This window comes from Mangifera indica, chromosome 16 (genome assembly GCF_011075055.1).
Source record: "Mangifera indica cultivar Alphonso chromosome 16, CATAS_Mindica_2.1, whole genome shotgun sequence".
NCBI classification, from domain to species: Eukaryota; Viridiplantae; Streptophyta; class Magnoliopsida; order Sapindales; family Anacardiaceae; genus Mangifera; species Mangifera indica.
The window spans coordinates 1,182,965-1,203,776 of record NC_058152.1 but is presented as its reverse complement, the minus strand read 5'-3'; the positions used below and the strand labels follow the sequence as shown (position 1 = coordinate 1,203,776).

At 32.8% G+C, this 20,812-nt stretch overlaps 1 protein-coding gene across 1 annotated transcript in view; it reads right to left on the bottom strand.

Moving 5' to 3' along the window:
- LOC123199077 overlaps positions 1-20,812 on the bottom strand; it is a 112,553-nt gene that overhangs the window by 91,198 nt on the left and 543 nt on the right. Inside the window, exons 5-30 of the mRNA XM_044613907.1 lie at positions 20,705-20,789; positions 20,536-20,611; positions 16,526-16,588; positions 16,083-16,140; positions 15,922-15,985; positions 15,771-15,834; positions 15,620-15,683; positions 15,469-15,532; positions 15,286-15,372; positions 15,117-15,192; positions 11,055-11,120; positions 10,612-10,669; positions 10,471-10,514; positions 10,300-10,363; positions 10,149-10,212; positions 9,966-10,052; positions 9,797-9,872; positions 5,736-5,801; positions 5,293-5,350; positions 5,152-5,195; positions 4,981-5,044; positions 4,830-4,893; positions 4,647-4,733; positions 4,478-4,553; positions 468-533; positions 25-82 (exon numbers count right to left, since the gene is read on the bottom strand). Coding sequence (XP_044469842.1) covers positions 25-82; positions 468-533; positions 4,478-4,553; positions 4,647-4,733; positions 4,830-4,893; positions 4,981-5,044; positions 5,152-5,195; positions 5,293-5,350; positions 5,736-5,801; positions 9,797-9,872; positions 9,966-10,052; positions 10,149-10,212; positions 10,300-10,363; positions 10,471-10,514; positions 10,612-10,669; positions 11,055-11,120; positions 15,117-15,192; positions 15,286-15,372; positions 15,469-15,532; positions 15,620-15,683; positions 15,771-15,834; positions 15,922-15,985; positions 16,083-16,140; positions 16,526-16,588; positions 20,536-20,611; positions 20,705-20,789 — 1,743 coding nt within the window. The remainder of the gene's footprint in view (positions 1-24; positions 83-467; positions 534-4,477; positions 4,554-4,646; positions 4,734-4,829; positions 4,894-4,980; positions 5,045-5,151; positions 5,196-5,292; positions 5,351-5,735; positions 5,802-9,796; positions 9,873-9,965; positions 10,053-10,148; positions 10,213-10,299; positions 10,364-10,470; positions 10,515-10,611; positions 10,670-11,054; positions 11,121-15,116; positions 15,193-15,285; positions 15,373-15,468; positions 15,533-15,619; positions 15,684-15,770; positions 15,835-15,921; positions 15,986-16,082; positions 16,141-16,525; positions 16,589-20,535; positions 20,612-20,704; positions 20,790-20,812) is intronic.

Here is a 20,812-nt window from a genome sequence, read left to right as displayed (position 1 = left end):
ACACAAAAACTTCCATATTCATACCAATTTTCTTCCGGTTCTTTCCCTTGAATCATTGAAGAGTCTTCCGCAATATCTCATCCTGAACATATAATAAAATGCCATCTTGTTAATAAAAGATAAAATAAAATAGAATTGAACAGTTTGTGTACATGTGTAAATATAATAGCCCTTGAAGTTAAAATATCATTAGCAGTTATACGATGAATCATCTCAAAAATAAAGCTAATATGAATGGTACAAAATCCTGATGCACTATAAAATATGAACGCTAGTATAGTTTCATGGTCTCTCTCTTATGGCATCAGATTGAATAGTCATTATGTGCTACAAAAAGGCAACATGCCATGAAGCCAATATTTTATATCATCATAAGATCACATAAAATAAAATTTTTGAATCTCAAGGAAGATGGAAGGACATTGAAAACCTAAAGAAAGGCAAAAAAAGCTATAGATAGAAAGTACATATTCACCTCTTCCAAAGTCCATTGCCCTTTCGTGGAACGCCCTGTAGGGCCACCAGTAGTCCTCCTATAAAAGAATTAATATAATGTCAGGATTAAAATCATTCATTTATACGCTAAATGTGAAAGAGAGTACCGATTGTAAATGTTGATTAGTAGTCATGTCTTTTCACTAAAGGAGTAAAGCAAGCCCAAAACAAGCTTAAAACTTAAACCTGAACTAAAGAATGTTATAAGAGGTTTAAAAAAACAAATACACAATGCAATAATAGTCAAGACTGAAAAAAAATTACTAATACGTGATGCTTTTAAAAAATTACCCATGCAAAGATTGCATTCTCTGACCACCATAACAAAAGTTGCATACTCTAAAGGAGTAGATATTATCCTTCATTTTCCATAGTTGCTTGTCAAAAAGATAAAGCTGCATACCCCAATTCCTACTTTGTGATGATTTTCCCCAGTATATTCCTCCCCAAATCATTATAAATCAACCGAAAAAATAGTAAAATTTTGGTTGCACACAAAACTGCAGGCTGACATGAATAAGAAAAGATGTAATCAGAATCAACAAACAATAATTTCCTTATAAAAGTCAGGTTGACCATTAGAACTCCAATGTGAGTAAAGAGAAAAGCACTTCTTGGAGAACATAATCTAAAAAGTTTAACATAAATCAGCAGCAATTTGCAATTCAACATAGAAAGATAGAAATCAATAACATAAATCACCATCAAAATGAAAGATAAATCATACCATAACAACTAATATCACAAATGGCATTCCATATACCTAGGCTTTCTCAAAACCTTGGGCTTAAATTAACCAACCAAAGGATTTATAGCACAAATAATTGCAACAAATATATAAACCAGCTACTCGCTTCTAATATTAACCAGCCCTAGTAATTTACTACTCGTTAGTCCACAAAAGTTTCAGCTATAAGGATTAATAACTCCTTTGTAGACACAGTCAAACAAATTATCAAGTTTGGCTCAAATCTAGAATAACCAATTCAAGTTTAGCTCAGAACTAAAATGATCAGTTCAAGTTTGATTAATTGATGAATAGTAATATTGAAAAAGAATTATTGAAGAAGAAGAATCAATGGAGGGAAACAAAATTACTAGCCATAGAACACCCAACAATACAAGCCCAAACCTACATGCCTTTAGCCTAAATAATACAAGTCATTTCTCACAAACCAGCCCCTTTGTCCACTAGTGCAAGATTTTCCTTTTCCTTCATTAGAGCTAATGTGTCTTCATATCTTGACTTGCAATCCTCCTTTTCCATATACTTGATGCTCACATCCTTAAGTTATTATAAACTCTAAACAGGCTGTTCTCTGTTTACAACCTTTAAATTAATTCAACGTCCTCATCCTCAATTTGGCTTTACATCCCCTTTGTCCTTTTAGTTGAATATTTGTATGATACTAGTGATGGTCTCATACTTCGAATCTCGAAAGCCTAAATGAACTCTTCTCTTCGCAACCTTAGAGCTCATATCACATCTTCATCTTCGCTTCGTATGTGTGTCCTCACTTTTTTATTTCTACTTACTAGTTATGCAAGATTTTCGCTTTCTATCCTAAGAGCTAATGCGACCTCCTCATTTTGGCTTTCAATCCTCTTTCTCCTTATACTTGATGCTCACGTCCTTACATTTGTATAAAACTCAGTGGGTTATTTTATTTTTACAAACTTTGAGTTAATTGAATCACTTCGTCCTCATTTTGGCTTCGTATCCCCCTTATCCCTATTCTTAAATCATAGTTTGATACTAGTGATGGTCACATACTTTGTGTATTTTTTATATGTCTGTACAATCTTTATCACTATTTTTTCATTATACAATTTTAGCCAAAAATTTATTTTAATACATATTTACCCTTGTCTTCGACTCTAACAACCTAAGCAAAATACATCTGTCTACTCTTTAAAACCATGCACAAAAAACATTTTAATCCGAGTTTAGATCCAAATGCTACTACTTATTTTACGAAAAAAAATCCATCAAATTAAATTGAATCTATATTTTTTTGTTCAAACTGCTGGAAAAAAAGAAACTGTAAAAATTTAGAAAATTTTCATGGGGTTGGCCAGCCTACCATCTTATTGTGAAATTGTTAGGTCAGTTTACCTAGGACCTGACCTATCACTTATTTGGTGTAAATTTTTGGTAGGGCGGCCAACTTAGCACCTGGCCTACCACTTAAAATGTGGCAGGTCGGGCCAGGCCTCAAACCGACCGACCTACCTGACATACCCCACAAAAATTTTTCAGATTTCTACGGTTTCATTTTTTTCTAGAGATTTGAACACAAAAATATAAATACGACATAAACTAAAGTATTTTTTATATTAAATAAAAATACAATTGATCAAGAATCAACAAATTAAAAGAGCACAAAGTGAAAGATATTTCACTGTTAAAGGATTTTCAAATTTCTAATGAAATAAGAGCATTTAGATCTATACTTTCTTAGAATCCAACTTAGATTTTTGGCTAAAATTGTATAATAAAAAAAATTATGATAAAATTTTATCAATCTTTAAAAAATTGTTTAAACTAATTTTTTCTTTTTCCCTATCTATACTTAGAGCAAATATGGCACCTCATCTCGACTTGTCGTCCTCCTACTACTCATACTTGATGGTCATATCCCCTTGTCCTTACACTTGAATTTATATTTAATACTAATAAAGGTTTCATATTTTGTGTCCAAAAAGCCTAAATGAACTTTTCTCTCTACAATCTTAAAGCTAATGTCGCATCCAAATTTTGGCTTCGTATGAGTGTCCTTCTCACACTTGTATTCTACTTACCTATCGAGTAAGATTTTCCCTTTTCCATAGAGCTAATGTAGCCTCCTCATCTTGGTTGTTTACCTTCCTCCATATATTTGACATTCAAGTAAATTATTATAAAATCTTAGTGGGTTATTTTCTGTCTACAACCTTTTAGCTAATGTAGTCTCCTCATCATGGCTGTTTATCCTCCTCCTTATATTTAACATTCGGGTAAATTATTATAAAATCTTAGTGGGTTGTTTTCTGTCTACAACCTTTGACTTAATTCAACGCACTAATTCTCATTCTGGTTTCATATCCTCTTGGTTCTCATGTTTGAATCTTAGTTAAACATCCTCGTCCATATTTTGGCTTTGTATCCCCTCTTGTCTCTATACCTAAGTCCCTGCTCAATACTAGTGAAGGTCTCATGCTTCGAGTCTTGAAAGTCTAAATGAACTCCCAACATCCTCCTCACAATTGTATTTCTACTTATCGATCGTGTAAGATTTTTCCCTTTCCATCCTTAAAGTTGGCTTGTTATCAACCTTCTCCACATACTTGATGTTCGTGTAAAAATAATTGTTTTTCCTTATAAATATATCACAAACCTAGTTGTGTGAAACTTTTTACCTAACTTGACAACATCCAACGTAAAGGACAAATGCAAAATGTGATGAAAACTAATCAACTAGCAATGTGAACCTTACATAGTTCGCGTCCTTACATAGTTCGAAATAAAAATAATTGCTCTCCCTTATATCATAAACCCAATGGTGTTAACCTAACTAACTAGCAATGAGCAAAACTTGATGTTTAAGAAACATAATTTTTATTCTTGAACATAATTTGTTAGAAAGGTCTCTCTCATTTTTCTTGTAGTTAAATCTCAAATGTCGCTTCCACATCTTCGCTCATACGCTTGTCCTTCTTACACTTATATTTCTACTTAAAGTTATGCAAGATTTTTCCCTTTTTATCTTTAGAGCTAATGTAAATTATCATAACTACCTAAAAAGCTAACATCACTAGCTTTATATGTTTTCTACAATATCTCCTTAAAATTAAGCTACAGCAACTAGATAAGTTAATCCTTTCACCTTACACCATGGGGATTTAACAAGCAAATTCAAAAGTTGGCATAACACCACAAGAAAGCAACTAATGTAGGAAATAACAAACAAATAGAATAAATTACCTCCTTAGAATAAATTACCTCCTTAGTTCTGGATTCAAGACTTTCTGCCACCCATGCAACCACTGTACATATGTCCAGTCCTTGAAACATTTTGCTGAAAAACACAAACTACAATTAAACCATGTGTGTATATATAAAAGAATAACAAAGAATCAAGAGCAAAACACACAAACTTCAATATTCATACCAAGAGATAGCAAAACACACAAACTTTCATATTCACACCGTGTGTATATAGACCTTGTGTGTACAGACCAGTCCCTGAAACATTCCGCTGAAAAACAGACAAACTACAATTAGACCATGTGTAATATAAAAGAATATCAAAGAATCAAGAGATAGCATAACACAAAAACTTCCATATTCATACCAAGAGATAGCAAAACACCCCATGCGTAAGCACTGTACATTTGTCGAGTCCCTGAAACATTTTGCTGAAAAACACACAAACTACAATTAGACCACGTGTGTATATCAAAGAATCAAGAGATGGCAAAACACAAAAACTTCCACATTCATACCAAGAGATAGCAAAACCCCCCATGCGTAAGCACTGTACATTTGTCGAGTCCCTGAAACATTTTGCTGAAAAACACACAAACTACAATTAGACCATGTGCGTATATCAAAGAATCAAGAGATGGCAAAACACAAAAGCTTCCATATTCATACCAAGAGATAGCAAAACACACCATGTGTAAGCACTGCACATTTGTCCAGTCCCTGAAACATTCTGCTGAAAAACACACAAACTACAATTAGACCATGTGTGTATATAAAAGAATATCAAAGAATCAATAGATGGCAAAACACAAAAACTTCCATATTCATACCAATTTTCTTCCGGTTCTTTCCCTTGAATCATTGAAGAGTCTTCCGCAATATCTCATCCTGAACATATAATAAAATGCCATCTTGTTAATAAAAGATAAAATAAAATAGAATTGAACAGTTTGTGTACATGTGTAAATATAATAGCCCTTGAAGTTAAAATATCATTAGCAGTTATACGATGAATCATCTCAAAAATAAAGCTAATATGAATGGTACAAAATCCTGATGCACTATAAAATATGAACGCTAGTATAGTTTCATGGTCTCTCTCTTATGGCATCAGATTGAATAGTCATTATGTGCTACAAAAAGGCAACATGCCATGAAGCCAATATTTTATATCATCATAAGATCACATAAAATAAAATTTTTGAATCTCAAGGAAGATGGAAGGACATTGAAAACCTAAAGAAAGGCAAAAAAAGCTATAGATAGAAAGTACATATTCACCTCTTCCAAAGTCCATTGCCCTTTCGTGGAACGCCCTGTAGGGCCACCAGTAGTCCTCCTATAAAAGAATTAATATAATGTCAGGATTATAATAATAACAACTTACTGATTAGTTTACTTACAGAATTATAATATCAGGATTAAAATCATTCATTTATACGCTAAATGTGAAAGAGAGTACCGATTGTAAATGTTGATTAGTAGTCATGTCTTTTCACTAAAGGAGTAAAGCAAGCCCAAAACAAGCTTAAAACTTAAACCTGAACTAAAGAATGTTATAAGAGGTTTAAAAAAACAAATACACAATGCAATAATAGTCAAGACTGAAAAAAAAATACTAATACGTGATGCTTTTAAAAAATTACCCATGCAAAGATTGCATTCTCTGACCACCATAACAAAAGTTGCATACTCTAAAGGAGTAGATATTATCCTTCATTTTCCATAGTTGCTTGTCAAAAAGATAAAGCTGCATACCCCAATTCCTACTTTGTGATGATTTTCCCCAGTATATTCCTCCCCAAATCATTATAAATCAACCGAAAAAATAGTAAAATTTTGGTTGCACACAAAACTGCAGGCTGACATGAATAAGAAAAGATGTAATCAGAATCAACAAACAATAATTTCCTTATAAAAGTCAGGTTGACCATTAGAACTCCAATGTGAGTAAAGAGAAAAGCACTTTTTGGAGAACATAATCTAAAAAGTTTAACATAAATCAGCAGCAATTTGCAATTCAACATAGAAAGATAGAAATCAATAACATAAATCACCATCAAAATGAAAGATAAATCATACCATAACAACTAATATCACAAATGGCATTCCATATACCTAGGCTTTCTCAAAACCTTGGGCTTAAATTAACCAACCAAAGGATTTATAGCACAAATAATTGCAACAAATATATAAACCAGCTACTCGCTTCTAATATTAACCAGCCCTAGTAATTTACTACTCGTTAGTCCACAAAAGTTTCAGCTATAAGGATTAATAACTCCTTTGTAGACACAGTCAAACAAATTATCAAGTTTGGCTCAAATCTAGAATAACCAATTCACGTTTAGCTCAGAACTAAAATGATCAGTTCAAGTTAGATTAATTGATGAATAGTAATATTGAAAAAGAATTATTGAAGAAGAAGAATCAATGGAGGGAAACAAAATTACTAGCCATAGAACACCCAACAATACAAGCCCAAACCTACATGCCTTTAGCCTAAATAATTCAAGTCATTTCTCACAAACCAGCCCCTTTGTCCACTAGTGCAAGATTTTCCTTTTCCTTCATTAGAGCTAATGTGTCTTCATATCTTGACTTGCAATCCTCCTTTTCCATATACTTGATGCTCACATCCTTAAGTTATTATAAACTCTAAACAGGCTGTTCTCTGTTTACAACCTTTAAATTAATTCAACGTCCTCATCCTCAATTTGGCTTTACATCCCCTTTGTCCTTTTAGTTGAATATTTGTATGATACTAGTGATGGTCTCATACTTCGAATCTCGAAAGCCTAAATGAACTCTTCTCTTCGCAACCTTAGAGCTCATATCACATCTTCATCTTCGCTTCGTATGTGTCCTCACTTTTTTATTTCTACTTACTAGTTATGCAAGATTTTCGCTTTCTATCCTAAGAGCTAATGCGACCTCCTCATTTTGGCTTTCAATCCTCTTTCTCCTTATACTTGATGCTCACGTCCTTACATTTGTATAAAACTCAGTGGGTTATTTTATTTTTACAAACTTTGAGTTAATTGAATCACTTCGTCCTCATTTTGGCTTCGTATCCCCTTATCCCTATTCTTAAATCATAGTTTGATACTAGTGATGGTCACATACTTTGTGTATTTTTTATATGTCTGTACAATCTTTATCACTATTTTTTCATTATGCAATTTTAGCCAAAAATTTATTTTAATACATATTTACCCTTGTCTTCGACTCTAACAACCTAAGCAAAATACATCTGTCTACTCTTTAAAACCATGCACAAAAAACATTTTAATCCGAGTTTAGATCCAAATGCTACTACTTATTTTACGAAAAAAAATCCATCAAATTAAATTGAATCTATATTTTTTTGTTCAAACTGCTGGAAAAAAAGAAACTGTAAAAATTTAGAAAATTTTCATGGGGTTGGCCAGCCTACCATCTTATTGTGAAATTGTTAGGTCAGTTTACCTAGGACCTGACCTATCACTTATTTGGTGTAAATTTTTGGTAGGGCGGCCAACTTAGCACCTGGCCTACCACTTAAAATGTGGCAGGTCGGGCCAGGCCTCAAACCGACCGACCTACCTGACATACCCCACAAAAATTTTTCAGATTTCTACGGTTTCATTTTTTTCTAGAGATTTGAACACAAAAATATAAATACGACATAAACTAAAGTATTTTTTATATTAAATAAAAATACAATTGATCAAGAATCAACAAATTAAAAGAGCACAAAGTGAAAGATATTTCACTGTTAAAGGATTTTCAAATTTCTAATGAAATAAGAGCATTTAGATCTATACTTTCTTAGAATCCAACTTAGATTTTTGGCTAAAATTGTATAATAAAAAAAATTATGATAAAATTTTATCAATCTTTAAAACATTGTTTAAACTAATTTTTTCTTTTTCCCTATCTATACTTAGAGCAAATATGGCACCTCATCTCGACTTGTCGTCCTCCTACTACTCATACTTGATGGTCATATCCCCTTGTCCTTACACTTGAATTTATATTTAATACTAATAAAGGTTTCATATTTTGTGTCCAAAAAGCCTAAATGAACTTTTCTCTCTACAATCTTAAAGCTAATGTCGCATCCAAATTTTGGCTTCGTATGAGTGTCCTTCTCACACTTGTATTCTACTTACCTATCGAGTAAGATTTTCCCTTTTCCATAGAGCTAATGTAGCCTCCTCATCTTGGTTGTTTACCTTCCTCCATATATTTGACATTCAAGTAAATTATTATAAAATCTTAGTGGGTTGTTTTCTGTCTACAACCTTTGAGCTAATGTAGTCTCCTCATCATGGTTGTTTATCCTCCTCCTTATATTTAACATTCGGGTAAATTATTATAAAATCTTAGTGGATTGTTTTCTGTCTACAACCTTTGACTTAATTCAACGCACTAGTTCTCATTCTGGTTTCATATCCTCTTGGTTCTCATGTTTGAATCTTAGTTAAACATCCTCGTCCATATTTTGGCTTTGTATCCCCTCTTGTCTCTATACCTAAATCCCTGCTCAATACTAGTGAAGGTCTCATGCTTCGAGTCTTGAAAGTCTAAATGAACTCCCAACATCCTCCTCACAATTGTATTTCTACTTATCGATCGTGTAAGATTTTTCCCTTTCCATCCTTAAAGTTGGCTTGTTATCAACCTTCTCCACATACTTGATGTTCGTGTAAAAATAATTGTTTTTCCTTATAAATATATCACAAACCTAGTTGTGTGAAACTTTTTACCTAACTTGACAACATCCAACGTAAAGGACAAATGCAAAATGTGATGAAAACTAATCAACTAGCAATGTGAACCTTACATAGTTCGCGTCCTTACATAGTTCGAAATAAAAATAATTGCTCTCCCTTATATCATAAACCCAATGGTGTTAACCTAACTAACTAGCAATGAGCAAAACTTGATGTTTAAGAAACATAATTTTTATTCTTGAACATAATTTGTTAGAAAGGTCTCTCTCATTTTTCTTGTAGTTAAATCTCAAATGTCGCTTCCACATCTTCGCTCATACGCTTGTCCTTCTTACACTTATATTTCTACTTAAAGTTATGCAAGATTTTTCCCTTTTTATCTTTAGAGCTAATGTAAATTATCATAACTACCTAAAAAGCTAACATCACTAGCTTTATATGTTTTCTACAATATCTCCTTAAAATTAAGCTACAACAACTAGATAAGTTAATCCTTTCACCTTACACCATGGGGATTTAACAAGCAAATTCAAAAGTTGGCATAACACCACAAGAAAGCAACTAATGTAGGAAATAACAAACAAATAGAATAAATTACCTCCTTAGAATAAATTACCTCCTTAGTTCTGGATTCAAGACTTTCTGCCACCCATGCAACCACTGTACATATGTCCAGTCCTTGAAACATTTTGCTGAAAAACACAAACTACAATTAAACCATGTGTGTATATATAAAAGAATAACAAAGAATCAAGAGCAAAACACACAAACTTCAATATTCATACCAAGAGATAGCAAAACACACAAACTTTCATATTCACACCGTGTGTATATAGACCTTGTGTGTACAGACCAGTCCCTGAAACATTCCGCTGAAAAACAGACAAACTACAATTAGACCATGTGTAATATAAAAGAATATCAAAGAATCAAGAGATAGCATAACACAAAAACTTCCATATTCATACCAAGAGATAGCAAAACACCCCATGCGTAAGCACTGTACATTTGTCGAGTCCCTGAAACATTTTGCTGAAAAACACACAAACTACAATTAGACCACGTGTGTATATCAAAGAATCAAGAGATGGCAAAACACAAAAACTTCCACATTCATACCAAGAGATAGCAAAACCCCCCATGCGTAAGCACTGTACATTTGTCGAGTCCCTGAAACATTTTGCTGAAAAACACACAAACTACAATTAGACCATGTGCGTATATCAAAGAATCAAGAGATGGCAAAACACAAAAGCTTCCATATTCATACCAAGAGATAGCAAAACACACCATGTGTAAGCACTGCACATTTGTCCAGTCCCTGAAACATTCTGCTGAAAAACACACAAACTACAATTAGACCATGTGTGTATATAAAAGAATATCAAAGAATCAATAGATGGCAAAACACAAAAACTTCCATATTCATACCAATTTTCTTCCGGTTCTTTCCCTTGAATCATTGAAGAGTCTTCCGCAATATCTCATCCTGAACATATAATAAAATGCCATCTTGTTAATAAAAGATAAAATAAAATAGAATTGAACAGTTTGTGTACATGTGTAAATATAATAGCCCTTGAAGTTAAAATATCATTAGCAGTTATACGATGAATCATCTCAAAAATAAAGCTAATATGAATGGTACAAAATCCTGATGCACTATAAAATATGAACGCTAGTATAGTTTCATGGTCTCTCTCTTATGGCATCAGATTGAATAGTCATTATGTGCTACAAAAAGGCAACATGCCATGAAGCCAATATTTTATATCATCATAAGATCACATAAAATAAAATTTTTGAATCTCAAGGAAGATGGAAGGACATTGAAAACCTAAAGAAAGGCAAAAAAAGCTATAGATAGAAAGTACATATTCACCTCTTCCAAAGTCCATTGCCCTTTCGTGGAACGCCCTGTAGGGCCACCAGTAGTCCTCCTATAAAAGAATTAATATAATGTCAGGATTATAATAATAACAACTTACTGATTAGTTTACTTACAGAATTATAATATCAGGATTAAAATCATTCATTTATACGCTAAATGTGAAAGAGAGTACCGATTGTAAATGTTGATTAGTAGTCATGTCTTTTCACTAAAGGAGTAAAGCAAGCCCAAAACAAGCTTAAAACTTAAACCTGAACTAAAGAATGTTATAAGAGGTTTAAAAAAACAAATACACAATGCAATAATAGTCAAGACTGAAAAAAAAATACTAATACGTGATGCTTTTAAAAAATTACCCATGCAAAGATTGCATTCTCTGACCACCATAACAAAAGTTGCATACTCTAAAGGAGTAGATATTATCCTTCATTTTCCATAGTTGCTTGTCAAAAAGATAAAGCTGCATACCCCAATTCCTACTTTGTGATGATTTTCCCCAGTATATTCCTCCCCAAATCATTATAAATCAACCGAAAAAATAGTAAAATTTTGGTTGCACACAAAACTGCAGGCTGACATGAATAAGAAAAGATGTAATCAGAATCAACAAACAATAATTTCCTTATAAAAGTCAGGTTGACCATTAGAACTCCAATGTGAGTAAAGAGAAAAGCACTTCTTGGAGAACATAATCTAAAAAGTTTAACATAAATCAGCAGCAATTTGCAATTCAACATAGAAAGATAGAAATCAATAACATAAATCACCATCAAAATGAAAGATAAATCATACCATAACAACTAATATCACAAATGGCATTCCATATACCTAGGCTTTCTCAAAACCTTGGGCTTAAATTAACCAACCAAAGGATTTATAGCACAAATAATTGCAACAAATATATAAACCAGCTACTCGCTTCTAATATTAACCAGCCCTAGTAATTTACTACTCGTTAGTCCACAAAAGTTTCAGCTATAAGGATTAATAACTCCTTTGTAGACACAGTCAAACAAATTATCAAGTTTGGCTCAAATCTAGAATAACCAATTCACGTTTAGCTCAGAACTAAAATGATCAGTTCAAGTTAGATTAATTGATGAATAGTAATATTGAAAAAGAATTATTGAAGAAGAAGAATCAATGGAGGGAAACAAAATTACTAGCCATAGAACACCCAACAATACAAGCCCAAACCTACATGCCTTTAGCCTAAATAATTCAAGTCATTTCTCACAAACCAGCCCCTTTGTCCACTAGTGCAAGATTTTCCTTTTCCTTCATTAGAGCTAATGTGTCTTCATATCTTGACTTGCAATCCTCCTTTTCCATATACTTGATGCTCACATCCTTAAGTTATTATAAACTCTAAACAGGCTGTTCTCTGTTTACAACCTTTAAATTAATTCAACGTCCTCATCCTCAATTTGGCTTTACATCCCCTTTGTCCTTTTAGTTGAATATTTGTATGATACTAGTGATGGTCTCATACTTCGAATCTCGAAAGCCTAAATGAACTCTTCTCTTCGCAACCTTAGAGCTCATATCACATCTTCATCTTCGCTTCGTATGTGTCCTCACTTTTTTATTTCTACTTACTAGTTATGCAAGATTTTCGCTTTCTATCCTAAGAGCTAATGCGACCTCCTCATTTTGGCTTTCAATCCTCTTTCTCCTTATACTTGATGCTCACGTCCTTACATTTGTATAAAACTCAGTGGGTTATTTTATTTTTACAAACTTTGAGTTAATTGAATCACTTCGTCCTCATTTTGGCTTCGTATCCCCCTTATCCCTATTCTTAAATCATAGTTTGATACTAGTGATGGTCACATACTTTGTGTATTTTTTATATGTCTGTACAATCTTTATCACTATTTTTTCATTATGCAATTTTAGCCAAAAATTTATTTTAATACATATTTACCCTTGTCTTCGACTCTAACAACCTAAGCAAAATACATCTGTCTACTCTTTAAAACCATGCACAAAAAACATTTTAATCCGAGTTTAGATCCAAATGCTACTACTTATTTTACGAAAAAAAATCCATCAAATTAAATTGAATCTATATTTTTTTGTTCAAACTGCTGGAAAAAAAGAAACTGTAAAAATTTAGAAAATTTTCATGGGGTTGGCCAGCCTACCATCTTATTGTGAAATTGTTAGGTCAGTTTACCTAGGACCTGACCTATCACTTATTTGGTGTAAATTTTTGGTAGGGCGGCCAACTTAGCACCTGGCCTACCACTTAAAATGTGGCAGGTCGGGCCAGGCCTCAAACCGACCGACCTACCTGACATACCCCACAAAAATTTTTCAGATTTCTACGGTTTCATTTTTTTCTAGAGATTTGAACACAAAAATATAAATACGACATAAACTAAAGTATTTTTTATATTAAATAAAAATACAATTGATCAAGAATCAACAAATTAAAAGAGCACAAAGTGAAAGATATTTCACTGTTAAAGGATTTTCAAATTTCTAATGAAATAAGAGCATTTAGATCTATACTTTCTTAGAATCCAACTTAGATTTTTGGCTAAAATTGTATAATAAAAAAAATTATGATAAAATTTTATCAATCTTTAAAAAATTGTTTAAACTAATTTTTTCTTTTTCCCTATCTATACTTAGAGCAAATATGGCACCTCATCTCGACTTGTCGTCCTCCTACTACTCATACTTGATGGTCATATCCCCTTGTCCTTACACTTGAATTTATATTTAATACTAATAAAGGTTTCATATTTTGTGTCCAAAAAGCCTAAATGAACTTTTCTCTCTACAATCTTAAAGCTAATGTCGCATCCAAATTTTGGCTTCGTATGAGTGTCCTTCTCACACTTGTATTCTACTTACCTATCGAGTAAGATTTTCCCTTTTCCATAGAGCTAATGTAGCCTCCTCATCTTGGTTGTTTACCTTCCTCCATATATTTGACATTCAAGTAAATTATTATAAAATCTTAGTGGGTTGTTTTCTGTCTACAACCTTTTAGCTAATGTAGTCTCCTCATCATGGCTGTTTATCCTCCTCCTTATATTTAACATTCGGGTAAATTATTATAAAATCTTAGTGGGTTGTTTTCTGTCTACAACCTTTGACTTAATTCAACGCACTAATTCTCATTCTGGTTTCATATCCTCTTGGTTCTCATGTTTGAATCTTAGTTAAACATCCTCGTCCATATTTTGGCTTTGTATCCCCTCTTGTCTCTATACCTAAATCCCTGCTCAATACTAGTGAAGGTCTCATGCTTCGAGTCTTGAAAGTCTAAATGAACTCCCAACATCCTCCTCACAATTGTATTTCTACTTATCGATCGTGTAAGATTTTTCCCTTTCCATCCTTAAAGTTGGCTTGTTATCAACCTTCTCCACATACTTGATGTTCGTGTAAAAATAATTGTTTTTCCTTATAAATATATCACAAACCTAGTTGTGTGAAACTTTTTACCTAACTTGACAACATCCAACGTAAAGGACAAATGCAAAATGTGATGAAAACTAATCAACTAGCAATGTGAACCTTACATAGTTCGCGTCCTTACATAGTTCGAAATAAAAATAATTGCTCTCCCTTATATCATAAACCCAATGGTGTTAACCTAACTAACTAGCAATGAGCAAAACTTGATGTTTAAGGAACATAATTTTTATTCTTGAACATAATTTGTTAGAAAGGTCTCTCTCATTTTTCTTGTAGTTAAATCTCAAATGTCGCTTCCACATCTTCGCTCATACGCTTGTCCTTCTTACACTTATATTTCTACTTAAAGTTATGCAAGATTTTTCCCTTTTTATCTTTAGAGCTAATGTAAATTATCATAACTACCTAAAAAGCTAACATCACTAGCTTTATATGTTTTCTACAATATCTCCTTAAAATTAAGCTACAGCAACTAGATAAGTTAATCCTTTCACCTTACACCATGGGGATTTAACAAGCAAATTCAAAAGTTGGCATAACACCACAAGAAAGCAACTAATGTCGGAAATAACAAACAAATAGAATAAATTACCTCCTTAGAATAAATTACCTCCTTAGTTCTGGATTCAAGACTTTCTGCCACCCATGCAACCACTGTACATATGTCCAGTCCTTGAAACATTCTGCTGAAAAACACAAACTACAATTAAACCATGTGTGTATATATAAAAGAATAACAAAGAATCAAGAGCAAAACACACAAACTTCAATATTCATACCAAGAGATAGCAAAACACACAAACTTTCATATTCACACCGTGTGTATATAGACCTTGTGTGTACAGACCAGTCCCTGAAACATTCCGCTGAAAAACAGACAAACTACAATTAGACCATGTGTAATATAAAAGAATATCAAAGAATCAAGAGATAGCATAACACAAAAACTTCCATATTCATACCAAGAGATAGCAAAACACCCCATGCGTAAGCACTGTACATTTGTCGAGTCCCTGAAACATTTTGCTGAAAAACACACAAACTACAATTAGACCACGTGTGTATATCAAAGAATCAAGAGATGGCAAAACACAAAAACTTCCACATTCATACCAAGAGATAGCAAAACACCCCATGCGTAAGCACTGTACATTTGTCGAGTCCCTGAAACATTTTGCTGAAAAACACACAAACTACAATTAGACCACGTGTGTATATCAAAGAATCAAGAGATGGCAAAACACAAAAACTTCCACATTCATACCAAGAGATAGCAAAACCCCCCATGCGTAAGCACTGTACATTTGTCGAGTCCCTGAAACATTTTGCTGAAAAACACACAAACTACAATTAGACCATGTGCGTATATCAAAGAATCAAGAGATGGCAAAACACAAAAGCTTCCATATTCATACCAAGAGATAGCAAAACACACCATGTGTAAGCACTGCACATTTGTCCAGTCCCTGAAACATTCTGCTGAAAAACACACAAACTACAATTAGACCATGTGTGTATATAAAAGAATATCAAAGAATCAATAGATGGCAAAACACAAAAACTTCCATATTCATACCAATTTTCTTCCGGTTCTTTCCCTTGAATCATTGAAGAGTCTTCCGCAATATCTCATCCTGAACATATAATAAAATGCCATCTTGTTAATAAAAGATAAAATAAAATAGAATTGAACAGTTTGTGTACATGTGTAAATATAATAGCCCTTGAAGTTAAAATATCATTAGCAGTTATACGATGAATCATCTCAAAAATAAAGCTAATATGAATGGTACAAAATCCTGATGCACTATAAAATATGAACGCTAGTATAGTTTCATGGTCTCTCTCTTATGGCATCAGATTGAATAGTCATTATGTGCTACAAAAAGGCAACATGCCATGAAGCCAATATTTTATATCATCATAAGATCACATAAAATAAAATTTTTGAATCTCAAGGAAGATGGAAGGACATTGAAAACCTAAAGAAAGGCAAAAAAAGCTATAGATAGAAAGTACATATTCACCTCTTCCAAAGTCCATTGCCCTTTCGTGGAACGCCCTGTAGGGCCACCAGTAGTCCTCCTATAAAAGAATTAATATAATGTCAGGATTAAAATCATTCATTTATACGCTAAATGTGAAAGAGAGTACCGATTGTAAATGTTGATTAGTAGTCATGTCTTTTCACTAAAGGAGTAAAGCAAGCCCAAAACAAGCTTAAAACTTAAACCTGAACTAAAGAATGTTATAAGAGGTTTAAAAAAACAAATACACAATGCAATAATAGTCAAGACTGAAAAAAAAATACTAATACGTGATGCTTTTAAAAAATTACCCATGCAAAGATTGCATTCTCTGACCACCATAACAAAAGTTGCATACTCTAAAGGAGTAGATATTATCCTTCATTTTCCATAGTTGCTTGTCAAAAAGATAAAGCTGCATACCCCAATTCCTACTTTGTGATGATTTTCCCCAGTATATTCCTCCCCAAATCATTATAAATCAACCGAAAAAATAGTAAAATTTTGGTTGCACACAAAACTGCAGGCTGACATGAATAAGAAAAGATGTAATCAGAATCAACAAACAATAATTTCCTTATAAAAGTCAGGTTGACCATTAGAACTCCAATGTGAGTAAAGAGAAAAGCACTTCTTGGAGAACATAATCTAAAAAGTTTAACATAAATCAGCAGCAATTTGCAATTCAACATAGAAAGATAGAAATCAATAACATAAATCACCATCAAAATGAAAGATAAATCATACCATAACAACTAATATCACAAATGGCATTCCATATACCTAGGCTTTCTCAAAACCTTGGGCTTAAATTAACCAACCAAAGGATTTATAGCACAAATAATTGCAACAAATATATAAACCAGCTACTCGCTTCTAATATTAACCAGCCCTAGTAATTTACTACTCGTTAGTCCACAAAAGTTTCAGCTATAAGGATTAATAACTCCTTTGTAGACACAGTCAAACAAATTATCAAGTTTGGCTCAAATCTAGAATAACCAATTCAAGTTTAGCTCAGAACTAAAATGATCAGTTCAAGTTTGATTAATTGATGAATAGTAATATTGAAAAAGAATTATTGAAGAAGAAGAATCAATGGAGGGAAACAAAATTACTAGCCATAGAACACCCAACAATACAAGCCCAAACCTACATGCCTTTAGCCTAAATAATTCAAGTCATTTCTCACAAACCAGCCCCTTTGTCCACTAGTGCAAGATTTTCCTTTTCCTTCATTAGAGCTAATGTGTCTTCATATCTTGACTTGCAATCCTCCTTTTCCATATACTTGATGCTCACATCCTTAAGTTATTATAAACTCTAAACAGGCTGTTCTCTGTTTACAACCTTTAAATTAATTCAACGTCCTCATCCTCAATTTGGCTTTACATCCCCTTTGTCCTTTTAGTTGAATATTTGTATGATACTAGTGATGGTCTCATACTTCGAATCTCGAAAGCCTAAATGAACTCTTCTCTTCGCAACCTTAGAGCTCATATCACATCTTCATCTTCGCTTCGTATGTGTGTCCTCACTTTTTTATTTCTACTTACTAGTTATGCAAGATTTTCGCTTTCTATCCTAAGAGCTAATGCGACCTCCTCATTTTGGCTTTCAATCCTCTTTCTCCTTATACTTGATGCTCACGTCCTTACATTTGTATAAAACTCAGTGGGTTATTTTATTTTTACAAACTTTGAGTTAATTGAATCACTTCGTCCTCATTTTGGCTTCGTATCCCCCTTATCCCTATTCTTAAATCATAGTTTGATACTAGTGATGGTCACATACTTTGTGTATTTTTTATATGTCTGTACAATCTTTATCACTATTTTTTCATTATACAATTTTAGCCAAAAATTTATTTTAATACATATTTACCCTTGTCTTCGACTCTAACAACCTAAGCAAAATACATCTGTCTACTCTTTAAAACCATGCACAAAAAACATTTTAATCCGAGTTTAGATCCAAATGCTACTACTTATTTTACGAAAAAAAATCCATCAAATTAAATTGAATCTATATTTTTTTGTTCAAACTGCTGGAAAAAAAGAAACTGTAAAAATTTAGAAAATTTTCATGGGGTTGGCCAGCCTACCATCTTATTGTGAAATTGTTAGGTCAGTTTACCTAGGACCTGACCTATCACTTATTTGGTGTAAATTTTTGGTAGGGCGGCCAACTTAGCACCTGGCCTACCACTTAAAATGTGGCAGGTCGGGCCAGGCCTCAAACCGACCGACCTACCTGACATACCCCACAAAAATTTTTCAGATTTCTACGGTTTCATTTTTTTCTAGAGATTTGAACACAAAAATATAAATACGACATAAACTAAAGTATTTTTTATATTAAATAAAAATACAATTGATCAAGAATCAACAAATTAAAAGAGCACAAAGTGAAAGATATTTCACTGTTAAAGGATTTTCAAATTTCTAATGAAATAAGAGCATTTAGATCTATACTTTCTTAGAATCCAACTTAGATTTTTGGCTAAAATTGTATAATAAAAAAAATTATGATAAAATTTTATCAATCTTTAAAAAATTGTTTAAACTAATTTTTTCTTTTTCCCTATCTATACTTAGAGCAAATATGGCACCTCATCTCGACTTGTCGTCCTCCTACTACTCATACTTGATGGTCATATCCCCTTGTCCTTACACTTGAATTTATATTTAATACTAATAAAGGTTTCATATTTTGTGTCCAAAAAGCCTAAATGAACTTTTCTCTCTACAATCTTAAAGCTAATGTCGCATCCAAATTTTGGCTTCGTATGAGTGTCCTTCTCACACTTGTATTCTACTTACGTATCGAGTAAGATTTTCCCTTTTCCATAGAGCTAATGTAGCCTCCTCATCTTGGTTGTTTACCTTCCTCCATATATTTGACATTCAAGTAAATTATTATAAAATCTTAGTGGGTTGTTTTCTGTCTACAACCTTTGAGCTAATGTAGTCTCCTCATCATGGCTGTTTATCCTCCTCCTTATATTTAACATTCGGGTAAATTATTATAAAATCTTAGTGGGTTGTTTTCTGTCTACAACCTTTGAGTTAATTCAACGCACTAGTTCTCATTCTGGTTTCATATCCTCTTGGTTCTCATGTTTGAATCTTAGTTAAACATCCTCGCCCATATTTTGGCTTTGTATCCCCTCTTGTCTCTATACCTAAATCCCTGCTCAATACTAGTGAAGGTCTCATGCTTCGAGTCTTGAAAGTCTAAATGAACTCCCAACATCCTCCTCACAATTGTATTTCTACTTATCGATCGTGTAAGATTTTTCCCTTTCCATCCTTAAAGTTGGCTTGTTATCAACCTTCTCCACATACTTGATGTTCGTGTAAAAATAATTGTTTTTCCTTATAAATATATCACAAACCTAGTTGTGTGAAACTTTTTACCTAACTTGACAACATCCAAAGTAAAGGACAAATGCAAAATGTGATGAAAACTAATCAACTAGCAATGTGAACCTTACATAGTTCGCGTCCTTACATAGTTCGAAATAAAAATAATTGCTCTCCCTTATATCATAAACCCAATGGTGTTAACCTAACTAACTAGCAATGAGCAAAACTTGATGTTTAAGAAACATAATTTTTATTCTTGAACATAATTTGTTAGAAAGGTCTCTCTCATTTTTCTTGTAGTTAAATCTCAAATGTCGCTTCCACATCTTCGCTCATACGCTTGTCCTTCTTACACTTATATTTCTACTTAAAGTTATGCAAGATTTTTCCCTTTTTATCTTTAGAGCTAATGTAAATTATCATAACTACCTAAAAAGCTAACATCACTAGCTTTATATGTTTTCTACAATATCTCCTTAAAATTAAGCTACAGCAACTAGATAAGTTAATCCTTTCACCTTACACCATGGGGATTTAACAAGCAAATTCAAAAGTTGGCATAACACCACAAGAAAGCAACTAATGTCGGAAATAACAAACAAATAGAATAAATTACCTCCTTAGAATAAATTACCTCCTTAGTTCTGGATTCAAGACTTTCTGCCACCCATGTAACCACTGTACATCTGTCCAGTCCTTGAAACATTCTGCTGAAAAACACAAACTACAATTAAACCATGTGTGTATATATAAAAGAATAACAAAGAATCAAGAGCAAAACACACAAACTTCAATATTCATACCAAGAGATAGCAAAACACAAACTTTCATATTCACACCGTGTGTATATAGACCTTGTGTGTACAGACCAGTCCCTGAAACATTCCGCTGAAAAACAGACAAACTACAAT